Below are 16,869 nucleotides of genomic sequence, written 5' to 3' on the forward strand. Positions count from 1 at the left end.
GCTCTCAAAATAAGTATCCTGGCAGTTACAGAGATGGAACTGTCCCAATGATACCGAATGAGAGGCAGGAAAAACCAGAATAATCTCCAGCTGTTGTAACCACAATTTTCAGAGCAGTTAGAGACAAAAAACTGCTAACTGAGCCAAACCACAAGGACTTGTACTGCTCTCTTTCCCAGCCACCTCCCATAAAGCTCAATTTTGCTTCAACGTGGAGAATTACCTGGTCTCCAGGTGTTCTCTTATGCATATTGACTAAATAAAGCCTTTGACCTCTCTTTGAAGTACTTAATTTATTTTCTTTAAGCAGATAATCAGGCTAAAAAGAGACTGGGGAAAAATTCCAGAGACTGGAAAATTATGTAAATTTTTTTCATTTTTTTTTCCTTTTCTTTGACCCTTGCCCTTCTTTATTTAAGCCTTGGGGCCCTGCAGTCTTGTATGGTTAACACTATTTATAAGCCAGCTTTAAATTTGTGTGTATTTGTGATTATTGAATCATGAATGTTGAAACTAGCAAAATGTAATTTACCTGTATAAGAATCGTAAAATACCAATGAGGTCATAATAATTCATTTATTGTCACTTTAATGCTACTTAGGATTAATTACTTTATTAGGAAACTTTTAAGATTTCAAATACACCACCAGAAAAAATCTAGATTAATAAAAACATAAAACAAGACCTAGTGCGTATCATTTTTATATCATGAATAAAACAAACAAAAAGTAATCCATTTCACGCATTAATAAACCTGTGTAAAATACATGTGGGAAAATGTAGAACTAAACTTTGGCAGCAACACAAATTTAGCACTTATTTTGCTTCCTGGAGAAAAAAAAAGAAGCAAAAGTTAAGGAAAAAGACTTACAAAAATATATTTTGCACAACAAAGTTCTAGCCCTAAAACAGAATGATTATTGGAAATGTGCCTCATAATTTTATACTCTTTGATTTGGCCCAGTATGGGAATACTTAGAGATAGCCAGGAGTGGTTACTGGATGAAAGATATTTACTAACGCTTAACTTTCATTCTAAAAGATATGGACAAGTCAAAAGCCATGACTCACAGCGACTCACTAGTGCAAACTCTGTATCACACAGAGATAATGATTTATAATTGTTAGTATTTGATATACTTAAAGTTTGTCCGCATACATACCTTGCTCTTCAGAACAAAGCAGAAATGATAGATTCTATTATTCTCGTTTGAGGAATAGGATAACTGAAAAAAGAGATGCTAAATGACTTGCACAAGTCATCCACATAGTCTGTATGGGAATTAGTTCTAGAAGCCAGATTTTCTGACAATATTGCAGACATATGATTCCACTCTTAAAACTGAAAAGAAATAAAATACGAAAATAGACAATCTTAACAACAAATAAATTATTTTTAAAAATCATGTAACTTCTTCACTATCGAAGTTTTTATATTTAAATCCATTACACGTATTAGAATATAAAAAATATATGGTCTGCTAAGAAAACAGCCAAGTTGGATATACTCTCCATAAAATCTACTCCATAAAATTTGGCAAGTTTTCGAGAGTAAATATTCCCTAAATGTAACATAAGCTTTACATGCTATCTGCTGGTATTATTGAGAATATAATCTGACAAAATTTTCTACTATTAGTATAGATGAAAATCATATAAGTAAGGTTTATTTCCTTTTGCTATTCAACCACTTGTATTGTGTTCTAGTGCACCATAGAGAGACACTAACAGAAGAGTTCTTATTTGGCAGTGTGCTCAGATGACATGCTAGTCAAGGTTATATCTGAGTTAGAACACCTGGCAAACCTGAATAGATTCTAAAGCATACCTCCAAGGCATACTTACATCTCCGAACAAATAACAATGAGCTTCAATTCCCTGGAATGCATTCCTTTGGGTGACTGGATCATTTCTATTGCAACTTACTTGAGCAAATTAAATTAAACCTCAAAGTTTTAATGGTGGTAGATACGGAAAAGAGAGATTTAAGAAAGGATTACAATTAATATTTAAAATTTGCTTATGCAAAATTTTTACTTGATTTCTTAGTAACAGATATTAGTGTAATTTTAGGCATCTTATAGAAATATTTCATTGGAAGAGGTGCAGTGAATTCAATAATAAGGTCCTCAAATTGCCTGTATTTGTGAATATAGGAAGATCTTTTAGTTTTTATATATTTCTCTATGTTCCAATTCATAAGCTTACTCTAAGCAGAAAATTTAAACTGGTATTAGACAATTAGATGAATAGAGTATAATATATTTATGTCTTCTAAAAAATGAACTAAATCACTTAGTTTTATGGCTAAGATAAATCCTACCAGTGGTTATGAAAAGACCACATTTAGGAAATCTAGAATGTAGTTTAAGCCAGGCTAGAACTTACCAGCACAAATTTCATTTGAGTATAAAATTAATGGATAGTACTTGTATTGCTTGTAAGAAGAGAAAGTAGTCCTTGGAGGTTTTAAATATCTGGGATTTCTTGTTGTTTATGTATCTTCTAGATATGCTTGGGGGGGTATTGATAATCTCTCCACACCCATTCTTCTTTCTATCAGTGGGAGAAAATGGGTATAGAGAACTGAGTTCCCTGCCCTTCCATATTAACCAGAAGAGCACACATTAAAAGCTAATATATCTCTTTTATGATTCAGGTAGGCCCATTGGGGTAGGGCAGGAAAGAAATCAAATGCTTCTGCGCATACTAATTGGAGTCCATTGACTCAAAGAGCAGACAGGCTCCTTGCTAATTGGAAAAATGAAAGTTTTTCTTTTCTCAGTATGGATTTAGACCAGAGTTGAAGGGTAAATTAATGTCTATACTTGATAGATGTGCTTATTTTAATAGTTTCATTTATTAAAGGACAAAGCTGACCAGGATCACACAGGTGAGCATGTTGATTGGTAAAGCTAATTGTATGCTTTACTTCCTTTATCTACAGGGCAGATATTCGCAGTAAAACTTTGTCAGTGGGTAGTGATGGACATCATTGTCATGTGGGCAATCCGGAGGAAAATACTTGAGCTTATATGACTCAGACAGGAAGCAATGTATGTGGATAATAGTCTCAATAAATATAACAAAAACATATTGTGTTTATTACATGACAGAAACTCTTTAAGCATTTGTATATAATAATCTGCTCAATCTTTACAAGTATCCTATAATATAGATGCTATTGTTATATTCACTTCACAAATAAAGAAATACATTATAGATAAGTTAAATAAATTGTAGATAGCTGCAGGGTGGAAAAGACAGAATATTTGCCTAAGCAGTTTTGAGCCTGGTCTATGCTCTTTACAACGTGAAACATAAAAAATATAATAATAGTGATGACAATTGTGATTAGAAAGAAGAAGATGATGGTGATGATATTTATTAAACATTCACTGTGTGCAGGTACTTGGCTAAGTCATTTGGATTTGGTAATTTATTTTGTCCTTAAAATAACACTCTTAGACAGAGCTGAAGAAAGTGAAGCAAATATTTAATAAATCCAGAGACTGAGATGTTGTCCTATGGAGAGGACTGGAGTTTTTCTGAGGGACTGGGAGTGAGACGTGAATCAGGAGATTCTTTGAGAAGGGACATGCACCTATGAGAGAAGAAAGTGCAGATTAGAGGAAGTATCCACCGAAGATTTCCTTTTCTATGAAAGCCTCAGTATTTTGATTCCTCCATTATTTAGACTCACAAAAAATTCTGAGCTGGTTAGAAGTTTAAGATTTTCAAAATTTCCAGTTTGTATGGAAATTTCCTCCTGAAGGTATGTTAACCCTTCAGTAAAAAAAATTTGCATGCATATCAAAATCTTGTGTGCTGTGCTTGGGAAACAAAAGAAGCAGTTGAGCTCTACTTTATATCTTCTGAAAACCAAGCAAAGCGCAACAGCAGCCCATCACATAGACCATGAAATGAGGTTCTGCTGGTCATGGGTGGGAGCCAAGGTCCACTACAGGGTCGGGAGATAGGGAGTCGAGTCATAACTTTAGTGAGCAAGCACAAGAAGTAGCACATCAAATCTTTCATTTTTTTTCAAAAGATTAGGGCAACAAAGGAAATTCAGAGGACATGTGGGCTACGCAATTAGGTAAATGCGTTACATGGTATTTTTTGCTAATTCAACTACACAGTATGGGGTGCTAGTAAATGAGCTAGCTCATCCTGTATTTAGGTATCTTTAGGAGTTCTGATAAAGAAGAGCAAATGCATGCCTTAAATACACTCTCTGAAATTAATTACCTGAGCATACTTATTAAAATGTTTCATGTATATTTTATAGAATTAATTGATGCTTTACTATATATTAAATGTAGGTAATCCTGTACACCCTATCTACTCCACAGAGTTGAATTTAGTTTTGCTTTGTTGAAAATTAAATGAGGATCATATAGGTAACAGGCTGTATAAATGGCAGTAAACTGGAAATACTTGAGGGATAATTTTATTGCTTTTCATTGGTGGTTATTGATATGCTTACTTTAAATCTAAATATAAGAATTTTCTTCTTTGAACCAAGGTTATTTTGGATGTACAAGTAGAACTTCACCTTTGTTTATCCAAAATAAAATCAATCCTTTAGAATGATATTAGGTTACCTCATTGAGCCCAAGAAGGGCCAGGCTTTCTAAGAGATGGACCAGGAATCAAAAAGCTTCAGGAAGGGAGTCAGATCTTCTCTTTCTTCTGTTTCTCTGCTATCTGCTTTGCTTCTCTCTCTAAAGCAAGCTTTGTAACAAACGTATGGCAAGGCCCAGTCTAAACCAGGTCCTTCCATCAGATTGTCAAATCTAGGTTGAACAATGTCTTTTATATTTAATTTAAAATGAAAAGAAGAGATCATTTGATTGGCCCAACTTGTTATAGATATTACCTTCTGGTGAATCAAATATGTTGGGTGGGAAGGTGGGAGTTAGGCAGTGTGTAACGTCACATTGGAGAAAATTGATGTAAAGAGACCATCCCTATTCATTAAGAGACAGAACTCATGAAAACATCGGATAGGTCATGGACTGAACAAATCTTTTGAATGATAGCAATGTAATCTAAACTACATTTCTAAAAGAAATCTTTCTTTTTTAGACACATATACATATAATCATGCACATATGTGCTAATATTGAGCAGAAATGGGATTACTTTCATTAAAATAACTGACTGTTTTCTTTTACAACCTGACTAGAGATGCTCATTTTGAACCAGGCATCAGACATCTCTTAATGTAGACTCAGTTTATAGTTGCATTTAAAATAATAACAGCTGCCTGTGACAGATTAAAATTTTGTTCTGCAAATATTCGCTCTGTCCCTCTTTATCTTCATCCTATTGATGCTGGGTTTGACCACGTAGCTTATTTTGCAATAGGATGTTAGCTGACAACATGTGAATAGGGGCTTAAGATATGCTTGTGTGGGTAGTGGGCTTGCTCCCTTTGCTCCTGCCTTTGACTGTGAGAAGCTCATACTTCGGGTACCCAATGGTTCAGGATAATGAGAGACATGGAGACCCATTTCACATCTTGAAAGCCAGCCTGGAGGAGGAGCCCAGCTAAGAGAGGCCAAATCTCAGGGTACTACAGACATGTGAGCAAGGAATAAATGCTTGTTGCTGATTATTACAGAAATTTTGTGTGGCATGTTATTCAGCAACAACAACAAATGACTGCTACACAATCTGCTTGCCTTGTAGTAGGCATATTGTTTTATTTTGTTTAATACCAACCTCACACTATGAAACTTATGTTAAATGTCCAGATCTTTATCACATAATATCTATTTTGTTGGATTTTAATCTATCTTTTATAAAAACTGAATGCATTCAACTCATCTGTATTATATGTGTTATTATTTGCATGGCCATGTTTTGCTGCTACTTCTTTTTAGACTGACTAAAAGATACTCTGAGTTAAATTCTCATTAATTTTAAGAATTGGAGTTTACCTTATTGATAGCTAAATATGAATTCAACTATAATTCAGAATTCTTAAGATACATATTTTTCCACATTGATTTCAAACACTGAACATTTCATACAGTTAGGTATAAGGTTTGGAAATACTGCTGAAAAATACAACTATAATAGGTAAAGGGAACTTCAAAATGTTTTTTGGTGGTTCTTTCTCTACTTCCTGATTCTTAGTTCATGATTTCCTCCAGTGGTTAAATTAGACTTCTGTGGTAGCTGAAGATGTATTGATCTTCAATGGTAGAACCATTGATCCACCAGTTTATGTTTTATAAATAATTTCTAAAATGCCTTTCTGAGCAAAGCAATTTCCAAAATCCAAAATCAACTGTATTAAAAATAATTTTGTGAAAAGATTTTACCTATACAAATTATATCTCTAACTGGTTCAGTGTAACTAAATAATTTTAGGCTATACCAGATTTTTGCCTAATAAAGAAATAATTTAAAGCACTGTCTAGGGTGGCTAGGTAATTATAATATTATTTGGATCCAGAAACTTTTTTAGCATTTCATCTGGGAGAGTAATAATAACCATTAACGAACATTCACAAAAAACTATGCTTCTCTAACAGACTTCAACTGACCACATTGAGTTTTCTGTACATATTAAGTGCATTTCTTGTGAACTGGATATCTGGAAATCTTTAAAGAAAATAATTTGAATTGAGTATTTAGAAAAGAATATGAATTGCCTCATTAAGGCAAATAATATCAATTTTTTGTTTTTAAAACTTAAGTTGATGCCAAAAGTATTAAAAAAGTCAATGCAGGAAAAATCAGCAAAAGTGCTTTACAATAAGTATTACTGATAGCATACATATTCTGTTCTAAATGAATTCAATAGAAACAATGATATTTTTATTTATTCACTTACATGTCCACCCAACCACACATAAAGCTATATAGATATATGCTCCTAAGAGATCAATTCTTAACATCTGTGTCTTTCCAACACTATCTGACCACTAGGGAACTACACTCCCTTGTAGTTGCTGGGGAAACAATGACAGAACTCAAACCAGGAATCAATTAAACCGAGGAGACTGTTCCATATCTTTGTTTTCTGGGAAGAGAACAGGTGTTTAATAATTTACATAAATTATGCAAAATCTAAAGCATTTACAGTAACTAGACACTTAGCAACAGACATGAATGAAGAGGTAAATTGGCTGATGACATTAGGTATTATAGCGGCGCCTGCTAGCATTGCTATTGTTATGGATCTGTCAGCATTTCCATTATAAACACTGTTTCTTAGGGATATATATTTCAATATAAAAAGTTGCCTTAGTTTTTAAAAGTTTTTTAAAGATCATAGTAGACATGGTCCTTGCCTGGTAATGTATCTTATTTGTAAACTAAGTATTTTGTGTGTGTAGAAACTAATTTAAATTATATTTAAGTTATTGAAACAAGATAGTAATGAAATTTGAACTTAAACTCTTTCTTTAGCTAATACTGACAAATAACTCCAACTGAAGAATGTGCTTTTAAAGAATGAGTGATTTTGAAGAACATTTAAAATCTACAGTGTGAATTTGAGTATTTATATAATGTTAGATGAACTGTGTTGAGGACTTTATTTCAAGATAGGAATATAGGCCCTAAAACAGTAAATCTGATCATTTTAATCAATAGAGATTTTTGTTTGTTGGGTTTTTTTTTAAGGGACTTTTCCATGTGCTCTGTCATATGCTAAATGCAGTAGAGAATAAAATGAATAAAACACAGTATCTGCCTAAAATAAAGTCATCCTACCTGGGAAATTAAACATAGACACTTCTAAAAATAAATGAAAATGGCAGTGTATATGTAGCTACATTTTATGCTGATACAATAGAATGTTGAATTATTTCTCATAGTAAAATGCACTATCTCGATATAGTTTTTCTCCCTTATAAGTACCTTTCAACAGTTGGCCAATACATGAACTTTTAAAACTCAATTTCAATTTCACAATTAATACATGCTGTTGGATTCTTGACACATATGTGGGAGCCTTAAAAATCCTTGGGTAAGGCCGGGCGCCGTGGCTCACGCCTGTAATCCCAGCACTTTGGGAGGCCGAGGCACGCGGATCACGAGGTCAGATCGAGACCATCCTGGCTAACACAGTGAAACCCCGTCTCTACTAAAAATACAAAAAGTTAGCCGGACACGGTGGCAGGCACATGTAGTCCCAGCTACTCGGAAGGCTGAGGCAGGAGAATGGCGTGAACCCGGGAGGCAGAGGTTGCAGTGAGTGGAGATCGTGCCACTGCACTCCAGCCTGGGCGACAAAACAAGACTCCGTCTCAAAAAAAAAAAAAAAAAAAAAATTGTTGGATAAGTAAGCCTTTGTGAACAAGACACTTTTCTTCCCTGAGATGATACCCAAGAGGTTTAAAATTCCTTTAGCAATACATATTTCAGATAAGTTGAACATATCCCGTGTGTCCTGGGAATTTTAAACTCACTTGGCAAAGCTAAAATCCTAGGAAAATTCAACTTCCCACCTGCTCTGTACCTGTACCTGTGCAGCTACACACAGTTGAAGGAAAACATACAACCATGAAGACTAGTCTCATTTTAAATTCATGGCTGTGAACCTGGAGAGGATACTTAATACAGCCCATCATTACATTGTGCCTCCGAAGTGTCTTCACTTTTCCACTTTGATGACTATTTCTCATTTCTGTTTCCCAGCCTTAGTACCTACTACCTCATTTCACTCTCAGCTAAGGATCTTGCTTCCTTTTTCATTGAGAAAATGAAGGCATTCAGGTGATAATTACCACCCACCACAGCCAACCTTCTGCACTGTTTCTGCACTCACCATGCTGCTTTCCTACATGGTTCTGTAAATGAATAACATTGTCACTACTTAGGCTAATCTCTCCCTGTATATATACCAGATCCACATATACAATACACAAAATATTATTTCTGCCATAAAAAATCCAAAACCTATCTTTTGATTCCTTTTCTGCCACAAGCTTTTGCAATGTGTTCAAGAATTGTCTCAAACCACCGCCACCCTTTTCCTATTCTCTGTTAATTGTAAGTGAATAAGGCACTGCACTCTGCCACTCCACCAAAATTGCTCTCCTATATGTCACTAATAGCCTCCTTACTGTCAAGTCCAATAGCCAATTCTTGGTCTTAAATGCAACTTTCTGAGAAATTTGGTCCAGTGGATCATTTCCTCCTTCTTGATACAGTTTCTTCATCTGGTTTTGAATATTCCACGCTCTCTTGGATTTCCTCTTCTCTCACATCTTTATCATGCTCTCCGGTTCTTCTTTTTCCTAACCTCTTTTTTTTTTTTTAATTGTATTTTTTTTTTTTATTGGAAAACAAATATACAACTTGGAATGGATTTTGAGGCAAATTGTGCCATAAGTAGATTTTCAGTGGCTAAACAAAGTTTAAAAAGCAAGTAAAAATAAAAGAAAATGTTGCTGGTACATTTTTGTTGCAGTACAAAAAAAATAGTGTACGAGTACCTGGATAATACACCCGTTTTGCAATAGTGCAACTTTTAAGTACATATTGTTGACTGTCCATAGTCCATGCAGAGTTACAACTCCACACTTCAACAACAACATGCTGACAGTTCCTAAAGAAAACTACTTTAAAAAAGGCATAATCCAGATTTTCCCTCATTTGACCAACTCCATCTAATTTTAGATGTGCAGAAGGGCTTAGATACATCCAGAGTAAGCCACATGCAACATGTTACTTGATCAATTTTCTAAAATAAGGTTTCAGAACAATGACAGTAAGATACGGGAAAAAAAACATGGAGGAATGAAGTCCTAATTACTATACATGCATATTTTTTTGACAGTAGGGAGAAACCTTTTACAGATAAGTTACAAACAAAGAAAAGGCAAAAAAAAAAAAAAAAAACAATTTTGTACAAGAAATTTAACACATTCTGTACAAGGTCTTCACTTTGCTGTCATCATTTGTACAAACTCTTCATAGTTTACTTGACCATCACCATCAATATCTGCTTCCCTGATCATTTCATCAACTTCTTCATCTGTTAACTTCTCTCCAAGGTTTGTCATCACATGGCGAAGTTCTGCAGCACTAATATAGCCATTGCCATCCTTATCAAACACACGGAATGCTTCTCTAATTTCTTCTTCACTGTCTGTGTCTTTCATTTTTCTTGCCATCATTGTCAGAAATTCAGGGAAGTCAATTGTGCCATTACCATCAGCATCTACTTCATTAATCATGTCCTGTAACTCTGCTTCTGTGGGATTCTGCCCAAGAGACCTCATTACAGTTCCCAATTCCTTTGTTGTTATAGTTCCATCACCATCTTTGTCAAATAGCGAAAAAGCTTCTTTGAATTCTGCAATCTGCTCTTCGGTCAGTTGGTCAGCCATGCTGCAAGCGCTACCAGTTTCCGAGACGCGACTACACAACCAGTCAGCTCGCTCGCTCCACTCGGACTCTTTCCTAACCTCTTAATGTTGAAGTGATTGGTACCTGATTATCTCTCCATGTCTCCTCATTCTCTTGTTGGTCTTACCCAGTCTTCAAATAAAATCTTATGTGGGTCAGACATGATAGCTCACGCCTGTAATCCCAGCACTTTGGGAGGTGGAGGTGGGTAGATCACCTGAGGTCAGGAGTTCCAGAGCAGCCTGACTATCAAGGTAAAACCCCGTCTCTGATGAAAATACAAAAATTAGCTAAGGGTAGTGGCAGATGCCTATAGTCCCAGCTACTCAGGAGGCTGAGACAGGAGAATTGAGTGAACCTAGGAGGCAGAGGTTGCAGTGAGCGGAGATTGCACCACTGCACTCCAGCCTGGGTGATGGAGCAAGACTCTGTCAAAAAAAAAAAAAGGAAAAGAAAAAAGAAAAAATATTCTATATGTGGATGTGTGGATGCTGTCTAAATTTATAACCAGCCCAGAACTCTGTCCTAAATTCCAGACTCATATCCAACCGCCCACTGGATTTCTCCATTTGATTCTCCAATAGACAAGTCAAATTCAGCACATCCAGGATGAAACTCCTGATTGTCCTCCAACACTTAGAATCCTCACAGCCTTTTCTATTTCCTTCCACTTCCTTGGGCCAAGACTATGAAATTATGCTTAATTCTATTTCCCTCACATCACACATAAAATTTTAGACAACCCATTTTGCCCTGTCTTCAAAATGTATTCATAATTTGACCACTTTTCACCACTACTACTTTTTCACTCTTATCACTGTGGGCCAAGCCACCATTATTTATTAGCTGGACAACTGCATTCAGCCTCCTAATTGGCTTTTATGTTTGCCCACTTGAGTCAATTCACAATACAGCAGTTAGACGTATCTTTTAAAAGTGTAAGTCAGCTTGAGGGGATGGATATCCCATTCTCCATGATGTGATTCTGTCACATTACATGGATGCCTGTATCAGAACATCTCATGTACCCCATAAATATACACATCTACTATGTACCTTCAAAAAATTTACAATGAAAAACACAACAAGCATAAGTTAGACTATGTCATTCCTCTGCTCAAAACACTACAAAAATTCTCATTTTATCCAAAGAAAGGCCAAAGTCGTTAAAATGGTATGTGCGATCCTACATGATTTGGTCTCCACCCCTCCACCTCCCTTTACTCTTCTTCTTTTTTACTCTTTCCACCCAGACTGGCCTTCTTGTTATTCCTAGAAATTAGTTCACCTGAGAGTAGGACTTTTGCATTGCCTATTTCTTCTCTTTGGATTTCTCTTCAAACACTTCTACACAAGACTCATTCCCTCATCACCTTGGAGCTTGTGCTCAAATCTCACTCTTTCAATGGAGCCCATCTGACCTGCTAAATCATGGCTCTCACGTCTAATATTCTTGATTTCACTACTTTACCTTTGCTTTCAACATAGCACTTATCATCCTCTAATATGCTATGTACAAGCATACCTTGTTTTATTACTCTTTGCTTTATTGTACTTGGAAGGTATCTTTTTTTTTAAATAACACATTGAAGGTTTGTGGCAACCCTGTGTCCAGCAAGTCTATTGGTACCATTTTTCTAACAGCATGTGCTTACTTTGTGTCTCTGTGTCACGTTTTGGTAATTCTTGCAATATTTCAAAATGTCTCATTATTATTATATCTCTTATTATATCTCTTTTGCATCAAATAGCACTCATGAGCGCTCTTTGATGTTACTACTACAATTGTTTTGGAGCACCACAAACTCTGCCTATATAAGACAGAGAACTTAATTGATAAATGTTGTGTGTGTTCTAACTGCTCCACAGTGATCTCTCATCTCTCTCACTTTCCTCTGGCCCTCCAATTCCCTGAGAGAGAAGAGTATTGAAATTAGGCCAATTAATAACCCTACAATTACCTCTAAGTGTTCAAGTGAAGGGAAAAATCACATGCCCCCCACTTTCAATCAAAAATTAGAAACAAGTTTAGTGAGAAAGAAATGTTGAAAGCCAAGATAGGCTGAAAACTAGGCATCTTATGCCAAATAGTTAGCCACAGTGTGAATGCAAAGAAAAAGTTCTTGAAGGAAATTAAAAGTGCTACTCCATTGCACACACCAATAATAAGAATTCAAAACAGGCTTACTGATGATATGAGGAAAGTTTTAGTGGTCTGGATAAAAGATCAGATCAACCACAATATTTCCATAAGCCAAAACCTAATCCAGAACAAGCTTCTAACTCTCCCCAATTTTATGACTGCTAAGAGAGGTGAGGAAGCTGTAGAAAAAAAGTTTGAAGCTAACAGAGGATGTTTCATGAATCTAAAAAAAAAAAAAAAAAAAAAGCCATCTCCATAACATACAAGTGTGAGGTGAGGCAGCAAGTGCTGATAGAGAAGCTGCAGCAAGTTATCCAGAAGGTCAATGATGAAGGTGGCTCTACTGAATAACCAGTTTTCAATGTAGACAAAACAGCTTTCTATTGGAAGAAGTGCCATCTAGGACTTTCAAAGCTAGAGAGGAGAAGTTAATGCTTGGCTTTAAAGCTTCCAAGGATAGACTAAGCTCTTGTTAAGGGCTAATGCAGCTGATGACTTTAAGTTCAAGGCAATGATCATTTACCATTCTGAAAACCCTAGAGATTTTAAGAATTATGTTGCATTTATTCTGCCTATGCTGTACAAATGGGCACAACAAAGCCTGGATGACAGCACATCTGTTTACAGCATTGTTTACTCAATATTTTAAGCCCACTGTTAAGACTTACTGCTCAGAAACAAAAGATTTCTTTCAAAATATTATTGCTGATTGACAATTTACCTGGTCACCCAAGAGCTCTGATGGAGATGCACACAAGAGCACTCATGATGATGTGCAAGGAGACTAATGTTGTTTTTATTCCTGCTAAAATAACATCCATTCTGCAACCCGTGGATCAAGAAGTAATTTTTATTTTCAAGTCTTACTATTTAAGAAATATATTTCATAAGTCTATAGTCCCTTAGAGGGATTCCTCTGATGAATCTGGGCAAAGTCAATTGAAAACCTTCTGGAAAGGATTCACTATTTTTGATGCCATTAACTATATTCATGATTCATGGGAGGAGGTCAAGATATCAATATTAACAGGAGTTTGGAAGAAGTTGATTTCAACTCTCATATATGACTTGGAGGTGTTCAAGACTGCAGTGGAGGAAGTCACTGCAGATGTGGTACAGATAAGCAAGAGAAATAACATTGAAAATGGAGCCTGAAGAGGTGACTGAATTGCTACAATCACATGATAAAACCTGAATGGATGAGGAGTTGCTTCTTAGGGATGAGTAAAGAAAGTAGTTTCTAGAGATGGAATCAATGCTGTGAATATTGTTGCAATGACAACAAAGGATTTATAATATTTCATCAACTTAGTTGATAAAGCAGTGGCAGGATTTCAGAGGATTGACTCTAATTTTGAAAGAAGTTCTGTGAGTAAAATGCTATGAAACAGCATCACATGCTACAGAGAAATCTTTTGTGAAAGGAATAATTCAATTAATGTGGAAAACTTCATTGGTTTCTTATTCGAAGAAATTGCCACAGCCACCCAGGCTTCAGCAATCACCACTCTGATTAGTTAGCAGCCTTCATCAAGGCAAGGCCCTCCACCAGCAAAAACATTATGACTGCTGAAGGCTAACGTGATTGTTAGGATTTTTCAGTAATAAAGTATATTTTAGTTCAGGTACATACATTGTGTGTGTGTGTGTGTGTGTGTTTTTCTTACATATAATGATGTTACACACTAAATTGACTACAGCTTAGTGTTAACATAACTTTTATGTGTACTGGGAAAACAAACAAATTCATGTGACACGCTTTGTTGCAATATTTGCTTGATTGCAGTAGTCTCGAACTGAACATGCTGTATCTCTGAGTTATGCTGTAAACATCTCATTTATTTTGGATATTGAGAATACATCTCTCTCAATAGGATGCATGTTCATTGACGATAAAGGTCTTTGTTGTATTCCCTGATGTATTCCAAATTCCCTGATACAGTAATATCAAGTCACATTATAGATATTCAGTAGATTTCTGTTTGAATCGATGAAGAAATTGATGAAGACACTAGGACAGAGCATCTGCATTTAGGATCATACATGGTAAGACTCAAGTAGCCAAGAACTGCCAAAAAGTATCCTTCAGTTCATGTAGAAAGAACTTGCCTGAGAATAAAGCCACCATGGGAGAAAGCTAAACAGGAGTCACACCTCTGAGGGCATTATCTGAGCACAGCTCCCTAGCTGTACCCAAAGCCAAAGTCTCCATGGTACACTGAGATAAGCGAAATTCAAGCTATTGGATTCTCTAGGAGATAATTCATTTTCCTAATTCTAGAGGTTGCCTGCACTCCTTGGCTCATGGCCCCTTACTCCTCTGCTTTAAAGGACATTTGTGATTACCTTGGGCTCACTCAGATAATCCTGGATAATCTCTATATTTTAAGGTTAGCTGATTAGCAACCTTAATTCCATGTACAACTTTAATTCCTCCTTGTTGTGTAACACAATATATCACAAATTCTGGAGATAAAAATTTGAATACCTTTGGTGAACATTATTCTGTCTACCATAACATTTGATTAGAAATGAATTTTTAGAGATTTTATCTAGTTAAGATTAGAAATTTTATAGTTAATTATGATCATAAATAGATAAATTTTGTTATTGATAATTAATTCCTAAAATGAAAAAAGAATAGTGCCCCCAGATTTATGTTAATAAAATGCAATTTTTGTTCTGCTACTATAAGGAAAAAGCTCATCTCATTCACACCCTTGAAGCATACACACAAAAATTAATTGCCAAACCATAATAATTTATATTTATTATGTCTTCAAAAATAAAAATGCTCTTATTCTTTCAATTCCTTGCCCAAATGTTTGGATTAAAATGCAAAATAAACCACTTTTCCAGCTGGAATTTCCATGTAATAACTTCCGTTTCTGTCATCAAATTGTGCAGCAAAATGTCCACACAGGCACTCTTTTGTAGCTTGGGAATTTTCTCAAGGTTGCTTGAAAGAAACTGCTTGAATTGGATGTTACTTTTTTTTATCAAACAAACCTCAAGGATTCACAAACATCATTCAGTAAGTTAGGGCTAATATAGGTGGAATAAATAAGCACTGAACTCTCAGTGAAATAAATTGTTTCATGTGCAATTTCTTGAAAGGTGAAAAGGGAAAATACTGTATGAGTATTTTCACAATTCCAAATGCTGCCCTTGAAATAGAGTTTGGTCCAGGCAAAGCAGTTTATTCCTCAAAACCTACTAACATCCATAATGGAGATTTTTTTATAACCTTCAGCGATTTCTGACTTTTGCAAAGTCATATTCCTAGCCCTAAAGCAAATTGTGTTTAGATATGTGCTTATAATCTGCAACTGAGTTTCTCCAAAACTTTAAAAACAAGTAAAGTATAAGTGACATTATATTAAAAAAAAATTTTTAACGCAAAAATATAAGAGGAGCAACACCAGTTCTTTGTTATATTAAATATATTCCTTTCAAAAGCATAGTTTTAGTAATTTTCTATCTAAAGCTAGGAAATACTATCTCTTCACCCTAAAGATTAAGAAGGACATCTGAAGATATTTTGTACTTTGTTTCTGCTGAAGCTCTAGTGAATCATCCCTAAATTTTCAAGACATCAAAAACATTTCCTCAGAAGTATATCTCAATTCCAAACTTATATGTTTCCCCTCCTTTCTCCAGAAAAAAAAAATTGAGCCATTATAAGCACATTAAGTAAAACAAAAATAAAAAAGGTCACCCCCACTTCCCAAACATATGTGTCAGTAGGCAATAAGGCAAATGCAGGAGAGGAAAGCCTCTTTAACAAAATTGCCTTTCAATAGCAGAGTGATCAGGAAACTCGGAATTTACGTATTGGTTGAAAAGACTAAAAGGCAGAAATGAAATCCACAGGCAGACAGCCCAGGCGGCTGGGCCTGGTTAAAGATCGACCCCTGACCTAACCGGTTATGTTATCTATAGATTCCAGACGTTGTATGGACAAGGGTTGTGAAAGTCCCTGTCCTGCTCTGTTCTGTTCTGATTACCGGTGCTTGCAGCCCCCAGTCACGTACCCACTGCTTGCTCAATGGAAACCACCCCCCTCCCACCCATGGTTAAGCAAGCAGTTTGTCTAAAAAACAAAAACCCCTAGACGTTTGTAGTTTAAAAAAGGGCGGGAGCCAACCAGAAACTGCCGAATGTTCAAACTTCAAAATGCCAACCAATCCCAATCTTGTAAATGCAAAAATGCTCTAATCTTCTGTAACCTGTTTGTGCCTTACTATAAAAAGTAGGCTTGAGCTGTGCTCGGGACCTCTCTCTTGCCCTCCTGACTACGCCTGTATGGAGAGAGGTCTGGGTTCGAACCTGCAATAAAGTGATCCTGG

At 35.7% G+C, this 16,869-nt stretch overlaps 1 protein-coding gene across 1 annotated transcript; it reads right to left on the reverse strand.

Moving 5' to 3' along the window:
• Nucleotides 1-9,700: 9,700 nt before the first annotated feature.
• Nucleotides 9,701-10,429, reverse strand: LOC111540495 (calmodulin). Its single transcript, XM_023208848.2, has one exon. The coding sequence runs from the start codon at nt 10,356-10,358 to the stop codon at nt 9,909-9,911; it is 450 nt and encodes a 149-aa protein (XP_023064616.2). The 5' UTR covers nt 10,359-10,429; the 3' UTR covers nt 9,701-9,908.
• Between the last annotated feature and the right edge of the window lie 6,440 nt (nt 10,430-16,869).

Source organism: Piliocolobus tephrosceles, chromosome 1, assembly GCF_002776525.5.
Source record: "Piliocolobus tephrosceles isolate RC106 chromosome 1, ASM277652v3, whole genome shotgun sequence".
Classification (NCBI taxonomy): domain Eukaryota; kingdom Metazoa; phylum Chordata; class Mammalia; order Primates; family Cercopithecidae; genus Piliocolobus; species Piliocolobus tephrosceles.

Excerpts from the sequence above, each read along its gene's own strand:
- LOC111540495 (XM_023208848.2), bottom strand. The coding sequence starts at position 10,358 with ATGGCTGACCAACTGACCGAAGAGCAGATTGCAGAATTCAAAGAAGCT.